Source organism: Archocentrus centrarchus, chromosome 13 (genome assembly GCF_007364275.1).
Source record: "Archocentrus centrarchus isolate MPI-CPG fArcCen1 chromosome 13, fArcCen1, whole genome shotgun sequence".
In the NCBI taxonomy this organism is placed as follows: domain Eukaryota; kingdom Metazoa; phylum Chordata; class Actinopteri; order Cichliformes; family Cichlidae; genus Archocentrus; species Archocentrus centrarchus.
In genome coordinates, this window is record NC_044358.1 from 10,099,548 (window position 1) to 10,108,360 (window position 8,813).

Sequence of the window (8,813 nt, forward strand, 5' to 3'; positions counted from 1 at the left end):
CTCATGAAAATCAGAAATTTCTTTTGAATTTTGGTTCAACAGAATTATTTTAAAAAACAAAGTGGGCATAAATGATGGTACCCTTAACTTAATATTTGTTGCAGAACCTTTTGAGGCGATCAAGCGATTTCTGTGACTCTCAGTGAGACTTCTGCACCTGTCCACAGGTATTCTGACTTCTGCACCTGTCCACAGGTATTCTGACTTCTGCACCTGTCCACAGGTATTCTGACTTCTGCACCTGTCCACAGGTATTCTGGCTCATTCCTCGTGAGCAAACTGCTCCAGCTGTCTCAGGTTTGAAGGGTGGCTTCTCCAGCCTGCATGTTTCAGCTGCTTCCACAGAGGTTCTTTTCTGTGTGTGTCTCTGCTCGTCTGTCCAAAGTTCGTTCTCCCAGAAGCTCTGTGGTTTATCAATATGCATTTTGGCAAATTCCAGTCTCTGATTTGCTTTCAGCAGTGATGTCCTCCTCAGCGGATGATGCGCTCTGACAGTGATTTATTTATTTTTTAATACATTAAAATGTATTATTTATTATTACTTCTGTCAGTGACCGGTGTGGGGTTGTCTTTCTTTAACAGAAGGGTTCCAACAGTTTTGTCCACATAAATGGTTTAAGATCAGGTGGGAAGCAGCTGCAGTCTCACAGCCAATCACGTTCTCCTGCTGTTGTACAAGCTGTGAACTATTTGTTTCTAATGTTTTATAATAAATGAAGTTAGGCATTTAAAACACTTTATATAGAAACAATCATAAATGTATCCATAAAAAATATAATGAAGAAAAGCTTGCAGGGTTAAGCTGTGTTGTGCTCAGTGTTGGGTACACTGTGGAAACACAGAATCACATTATTCCAATCAGCACTAAACTATAAAATTAAATCTATAACATCAATAATAAATTCACTTAAGAAACCCCCACAGTACAACATATCAGGCTACATTTATTATGTTATTTTATAGTGTTCAGACTCTTTCAGTAATATATATTATTTCCTGTAGTTTGAACATGTTGAGAGGCTGGAGAGTGTGATTGGCTGGTGCATTGCTGCCTCCTGATATAATAGAGCTTCACAAACCGTTTGCCTGATGCTTTTAGAAATTAGACAGTGAGCAGGAGGCTCTTTGTAGGTGTGTCCTGCTCTTACTTTTTTATGGTGTTTTAAAATAAAATGCCTTAAAATTTTGAATCAGCTGCTGCTTGCTGAGTTTGAGGGCTGACGTGATGTGAAGTTCAAACGTGCCAACAGTCGTGTTCGTCCAGTGTGAAGCAGCCATTAGACCAGAGCAGAGCTGAACTCAGATGTAAGCTGGGAGAGGACCGACTGAGGTTTTGTCCCTTCGGTGTCACAGTGAGCAAAACTTTGCATGCATCCTTTTATCATCAGAGCTCAGCAGCAAACAGCTGGACAGGAGCATCGTGACGACTGCTGCTGTGATACAGACTGTCAAAGAACACTTAAAGTGCAGTTTAAACACATTTTAAAACTTCATGATTTAGAGACTGGTGATATCTCAGCCTTCATTACCAGTGAGTCCTTTAAAAAGAAAAGAAGCTGAACATTGGTTCCTGCTCAGTGCAGGTACGTGACTCTGACAGCAGGTGGTGCACCGACTCACCTGGACTTGACCTGAAACACAAGCTTAATATTCATGTTAAAGTCAGTATTGTGATAACACTATACACTGTGTACTGTCAGTGTTTGTGTGTGTGTGTGTGTGTGTGTACTGGAGTGTGTGCACGCTTCGCCTCCTGTCCTGATGACGTCATCGTCCATTCCTGTGCAGCTCCTGTGTTTGACGTCTTTTGTTCAGCAGAAGAAGAAGCTGCTTCCTGCCAAAGATGTGTGTGTGTGTGCGTGTGCGTGTGTGTGCGCGCATGCGTTCGCAGGTGCATGTGTGTGTATGTGTCTTCATGCTCGTACGTCTGTAATTGTGAGGATGAATACATTTTACACCATGTGAGGACATCTTGTGTAAAGTCCGGTCCCCACTGTGGCAGATTTTCCAACATCTGCAAGAACCAGTATTAGGTTATGAGGTGGGGTATGCATCACATCCACATCACAAAGAAGTGCTTTAGTGTAGGTTCTTATTTGTCTACCTTTGTGAGGACTTGATTTTGACTGATCATAATGAGGACATTTGGTGTCATCCTCATCTTTGAAGATCCACACTTCCAACAGACAGTATAGACAGACAAATGTGTGTGTGTGTGCGTGCGTGTGTGTGTCAGGGGTCAGAGGTGTGTAATAATCCATGTGTACAGTGAACAATAGATATGAAGTAGAATAAACTCATTTTAAACTCTGTGTCTGTCCTGAAGGGGGCGTCAGGTTCATCCAATCAAGAGGCTGTGCACCGGGTGGGTGCTGTGTGTGTTGGGCATGGGGGTGGGAGTTTTATCTGATTTTATTTGATAATGAAGAGAAAGGGAATCAGAAATGTTTTCTATCAGACTGCAGAAATATAATAAACACTGAACACTACCAGCCACACAGTCCTGCTCTGATTATTACAGTCCAAGTCCACGAAGCCCCAGAATAAACCAACATGATCGCTTTGGCGCCGTACAGCATGCGTTGTCTTTCCTACTATGTTACACTATTGACAGTCAATTAGACGAGGAAGTAACATCATGAAGCGTGTGTGAGAGACATCAGACCCTGGACTTCATCCTGTGATCTGCAGGTAACTCTGCAGCTGTTAGTGCCAAAGTGATGCATCTGTAATCATCACGAGATTATACATATTTAACCTGCATAGGACACGTCAGGAAAAAGCCTTTATTGTCCAAGAGGAGCATCCAGTTGAGGAGCAGCCCTTAGGACTGGATGGACACAGTGACAGTGAAGACAAATTTGGAACAAGCCAATGGCAGATGTTCAGGAGAAAAGAAAAAAAAAGTACAAACCAAATGTGATGCACTGACTGTCACGTATGAGCAGTTTGGCAGGATGGACCCAACAGCAGAACTTTGGAGGCAGGACTGAACTGAAGTGCTGGCTTTATTAAACACAAAACCAGAGGCATCGGAGCAAAACTTGGATTCAGTTTTGTCCTTTAACAATCAATTTAATTCTATTTTAGACATAGTGGCACCTCTAAAACAAAGCATGGCCCAATGTTCAAAAAAGTGTCCAACAATAGAGATAACTGCACCCTGGAGAGGATTGTGAAACAAAAGCCATTCAAAAATGTGGGGGAGATTCACAAAGAGTGGACTGCAGCTGGAGTCAGTGCTTCAAGAACCACCACGCACAGACGTATGCAGACATGGGTTTCAGCTGTCGCAGTCCTCGTGTCGAGCCAGTCTTGAACCAGAGACGGCGTCAGAAGCGTCTCTCCTGGACTAAAGACAAAAAGGACTGGACTGCTGCTGAGTGCTCCAAAGTTATGTTCTCTGATCAAAGTCAATGTTGCATTTCCTTTGGAAATCAAGGTCCCAGAGTCTGGAGGAAGAGAGGAGAGGCACAGAGTCCACGCTGGCTGAGGTCCAGTGTAAAGTTTCCACAGTCAGTGATGGTTTGGGGTGCCGTGTCATCTGCTGCTGTTGGTCCACTGTGTTTTTTGAGGTCAAAGGTCAACGCGGCCGTCTACCAGGAAGTTTTAGAGCACTTCATGCTTCCTGCTGCTGACCAACTTTATGGAGATGCAGATTTCATTTTCCAACAGGACTTGGCACCTGCACACAGTGCCAAAGCTACCAGTACCTGCTTTAAGGACCATGGTATCCCTGTTCTTAATTAGCCAGCAAACTCTCCTGACCTTTAACCCCATAGAAAATCTATGGGCTATTGTGAAGAGAAAGATGAGATACGCCAGAGCCAACAATTCAGAAGAGCTGAAGGCCACTATCAGAGCAACCTGGGCTCTCATAACACCTGAGCAGTGCCACGGACTGATCGACTCCACGCCACGCCGCATTGCTGCAGTAATCCAGGCAAAAGGAGCCCCAAATAAATACTGAGTGCTGTACATGCTCATACTTTTCATGTTCATACTTTTCAGTTGGCCAACATTTCTAAAAATCCTTTTTTTGTATTGGTCCTAAGTAATATTCTAATTGTGGTGGGCCGTGGATTGCCCGGGTCCCCTGGATCCTTCCCTGTTTGCCTCGGGATCCTGGCGGCCGTGGTTGCAGCTTCTTGCCCTCATTATTGAGTACGTTCCATGACAGAGGCACACACACACACATTACTACAAACCAAAGCTAGATTGTGTGTATGTGTATATGCATTAGGGTTTAATATTTTTCCCGAAAATGGCATGAATCAAATCCCGGGAAAAGACGAGCAATTTCCCGGGAATCCCGGGAAAAAGTGGGTTTTATTTATTTTTATTTTAATTAGGCCTTCTGTAGCCTGTGTCTGGCTTAACCTATTTTGATATTGTAGATATTTTACTCAACTCCATTTTAAAAGCGAAATATGTTTAAGTAATCTATTTCATGAGACCTTCTTCACACATTAGGCCCGTATTCTAATTCATGATTGTTAGTAAGTGGCTGCAAACGAGGAAAAGAAACACTCGAAGTTAAACAGATATTTCTTTATTGTTCAGGCATATACTATAGGCTATATAATGCAAGATAACAATATATAATAATATAAAATTAACAACAAATTAAAGAGGAAAGAAGTACAACTGTGTATTAAAACGCTTGAAACGGAGGCTGAACGTGCCTGAAATGAAAAGTAATGCTTTCGCATTAAACGAACCCTTCTGTCAATATTTCCTTAACTTTAACATTCGGAAGCTTTCTTTTTTTTCTGAAAGTGTGCTTTTAAGAAGCAGAGAGCATCGAGAGATTCTGCGCTTAAGCGATTTCGGAGTTTAGTGACAAATTGGCCGCAGATAGAAAATGCTCTCTCCGCCTCCACGGATGTAGCCTAAACAGAATGCAGGGCATCAAACAACTGCTGCAGGTGGGGCGGTCTCCTGTTTGTAGCTTCGAACAGAGAAAACTCTTTGGTCAGAACTTTCATGAGGTCACCCTCTTTGATTTCATCTGACGCCGGCGTAGTGGTCATTGAAATGGCCTGCTGCAGATCCAATGCTAGGTTGAGGTTCCCTTCAGTTGAGACGTCTTCAGTCGGTGATGTAGGTCTGGCATCTGCATCACCCTCGCTCGCGCTCTCTTCGGAGAAACGGCCGAGGAAAAGACGCTCCACAAGTCCCTTAGCCGTCCGTATCAGCATCTGTCTTGATGGCATGGTGAAAATCTCAGTGGGCCTTGGTGCTGGTGCGACTAGAACACCGGGATCCAGAAGGTACCTGCCAAAAAATATAGTAATGAAAATGAGCGGATTGACCAAGGCCTCATTCTCCGATCACAAAATTAATAGGCTACGTTACTACTACTACTACTACTACTACTACTACTACTACTATAATAATAATAATAATAATGCTCACCTATACAAAGATACCAAGTTCTTCTGTCTCCGTTCCATGAATCTCCTCTCAATCGCATCCCTCATTTCAAGGCTCAGGGGGGTGTCCTGCTTTGTCAACTGGTCAATCATGAAGATGAAAATCCCATCAGCTTTAACGAGGGTGGTGTCACGGTTACAAAGCGATTCGACTCCCATCTTCACCGGCTTTAAGCAGGAGCTGAGTTGCTGAATGAGTGCAAGCTCTTCGTTGGTGATGATTAGTGCATTGTTGATATCAACGAGGGTCTTCGTCACTGGTCTGTGTAGTGCAATGTAGCGGTCCAGCATGTCAGCCAAACTGTTCCATCTGGTGCGACAATCCAAGATGAGTGCCAACTCTTTCCCCTGGTCTTGTTTGACACATTCCCTCAGCTTGTCGTTGCTGACTGGGGATTTGTGGAAGTGCCTCGCAATTTTACGCACTCGCTCCACGCTCCTGTACATGTCCTCTCTCACTGACCGATACCCATCCTCGCACACAGCTAACTCGTCATCAGAGTCTTCACTGCTCTCCTCCTCTTCTTCACTTGCTTTGCTCTCTCCATCAGAGGTGGCACGGTGGTAGAGCACATCTGTGACAGCCAGGTGAACTGCGTGGGCATAGCACAGCTGTAATTCCGGCAGCACCAGTCTCCCAAACTTCACCATCACTGATGCTCCATCCGTAGTGCAGCACACAATGTGTTGGTTCATGTCAAGCTTGAAACATTGAAGCTGATCGTCAACCAATGCTTTCACTTTTTCTGCTGGCATTGTTCCACGGACATGTATGACACCTAAATTCCAGTAAGTTTGCGCACCGTGCACATTTATGCTCATGTACCGCTTATGTTGGGAAGAAGTGTATTCGTCAATGGTCAACGAAAAACGCAACCCTTTCTTCACCATGTCTTGGAACATTTCGGCCAGTTTAATTTTCTCCTCGTTCGCAAACACTCTAACCTGCTTGGAGATTTCTGTGGGATTCTTTGGGAGAGTGTAGCCATCCCTCTTGAGTGCTGATCTCAGATACTCACATTTCGCCATACTATTAAAGGAGAATCCATCAAAAGCTGCCATCTCCGCTAGTATTTCTTCAAGAGACTTGCTGCTAACTCGGCTAAAGTAGCCATCCAGCATTTTAGCACGTTTTGAACATGATGGCCTTTCTTCGTGTTTGTCATGTTTGGACTCTAAATGTCTGCGTAGTCCGCTTGTTGATCCACCAGAACATTTGACGACTCGGTCACACAACATACATTTGGCGCTGTCATTATCTATTTTTGTAAAATGCCCCCACACAAAACTGTTCGTAGACATCATTGCCTGTATGCGCCTCGCTTCTGCTGAGTTACCGCAATACCGTAAGTACTGTTGACTCATCACCCCATCAATGTTACCGTATGACAACAAATCGACGTGCGCGACTTTTTTCCCGGTTTCCCGTCTTACGTTTCCCGGGAAACGGGAAATGGTTCTGATCGCATTTCCCGGGAATCCCGGATCCCGGGCTTAAACCCTAATATGCATGTGTATAGACATGTGAATATGTGTATGTTTGTGTATTTACGTTTCTGTATATATTTTTCTGTTTTCTCCCCTTTTTATAATTTAATATGTTGTAAATAACCTCTTTATCTCTCTTCTTACCCCTTCCTTCCTGCCTGTCAGGCCTGGCACAAACAAATAAAATAAAAATTAAAATACAAACATTAACAAGAGTAGCCTATAGAACACTTACAGAGCTGCTCTTGTAAAAGCAAATATGTTTGGTACACCAGTGCATTCAGATGATCATTCTGATTGTAAAAACTTCCAGACATGACAAGCTTCAAAAAAAAAAAAAAAAAGTAATATTCTAATTTTCTGAGCTACTGAATTTGGGGTTTTCACTAGTTGTCAGTTATAATTATCAAACATTTGAAGTATATCAATCTGTGTGTAATGAATGAATATAATATACAAGTTTCACTTTTTGAATGGAATTACTGAAATAAATCAACTTTTTCATGATATAATTTTATGACCAGCACCTGTATATTCCCTCTAGGCCAAATTATAAGACGTTAAAATTATATTTCTTATCATCTCTATGCTGATGACATTCAGTTATATTGTTCTTTCAGAGCCTCTGAGTTTTATAAATTGTCCAGTTTAAGTAATTGCCTGACAGAAATCAAGCAATGGTTAAATGACAATTCAAAAAAACTCAGATTACTGGTGTCAAAGGCTGAGCTTGAGCATGCTTTTATCTAAGATCTCATATCACTCCAGTTTTGGCTTCTCTTCATTGGTCGCCAGTACATTTTAGATTTCAAATACTGGCACCGGCACCAGCACCAGAACCCCGTCGGTGGAAACACAGTGAAACGCCTCACTCGGCTCTCAGAGAACCAGAGTTATTGTGGTAACCAAACATGCTCTGTCCTGCAGGTTATTGTTTACTGCTGCTCTTTATACACTTTCTGTAAGTTTGGTTTCTGTAGAACATGTTCGAGTCTCCTCCTCAGCCTGCCTGAGGCAGAGGAATTATGGGAGGAAACATGGACGTGATAAACACAGCTGAAGTTTCCTTGGTGGGAGGGCTCTGCAGGAGGAAATAGAAAGTGGGCAGAGTGATTGACAGCTGGCTGTGTGTAGTTGCATGTTGTGTTGGAGGAGATGAAGGTGAGCTAGAAAGAACCTCCTGGGTACTGGAGCTGGATGGAGCAGCTGATGGGGAAGTTGGAGACCCTTAACACCTGAGACCCCTGCTTGGGGGCCTCGGTGCCCCGTTCAGCAATATTTGACTGAGACAGCAGGTCTGTGAATATGTCAGGTGAGGTCACATCCACCTCCTGTTCAACAAATTTACTTCTGGACCAAGTTCTGAGCAGAGTGATGGCAGAAACACAGACAGACAGCTTCTTCCAGGTGTGTCCTGTCAGGCAGCAGTTTATGGAAGGTTTGAGGTTTCCAGGAAGTTTCTAGTTCAGTCCTTTCTCTGTCACCGTAACTATGACTGAGAAAGGAACGGAAAAATCAGACATAGTACTGTACATGATGTCACAGATCATTACCTGAGCAGGGGAGATTCAGGACATCACTAGAAGAGAGAGAATCTCTGATACAGTTCCTCAGAACAGATCCAGGCTGAACCCAGTCAGTGTAGATCCTCCAGGCTCAGGCTCTGAACAGGAAACAGAAACCCATCAGTAAAGAAATTAATTTCCTTCTGAAAAGATTAAAGTCAGAGTTTTCTGCTGATTCTGTTTCTGTGGTTCTTTATTTCTCTTTGATTTCTCTGTTTACCTGTTGAACTGTGGTTTCTTCCAGCCTGGACTAAGGAGAACATCAGAGAAGAACCATTAAAAAAGGATTTAGATTGGAGCTCAGCACACACACAACACTCTCAAC

At 43.2% G+C, this 8,813-nt stretch overlaps 1 protein-coding gene across 1 annotated transcript; it reads right to left on the bottom strand.

Moving 5' to 3' along the window:
• Nucleotides 1–4,892: 4,892 nt before the first annotated feature.
• LOC115790097 (zinc finger BED domain-containing protein 4-like) lies at nt 4,893–6,921 on the bottom strand. Its single transcript, XM_030743767.1, has 2 exons — nt 5,419–6,921; nt 4,893–5,277 (listed from the first exon to the last, which is right to left on the bottom strand). The coding sequence occupies exons 1-2, from the start codon at nt 6,798–6,800 to the stop codon at nt 4,893–4,895; spliced, it is 1,767 nt and encodes a 588-aa protein (XP_030599627.1). The 5' UTR covers nt 6,801–6,921.
• Between the last annotated feature and the right edge of the window lie 1,892 nt (nt 6,922–8,813).

Bases quoted from the DNA above. Each gene is read 5' to 3' on its own strand.
- LOC115790097 (XM_030743767.1), bottom strand. From the start codon at position 6,800: ATGAGTCAACAGTACTTACGGTATTGCGGTAACTCAGCAGAAGCGAGG. The intron at 5,278-5,418 runs GTGAGCATTATT...ATTTTTTGGCAG, and splicing joins AACTTGGTATCTTTGTATAG to GTACCTTCTGGATCCCGGTG.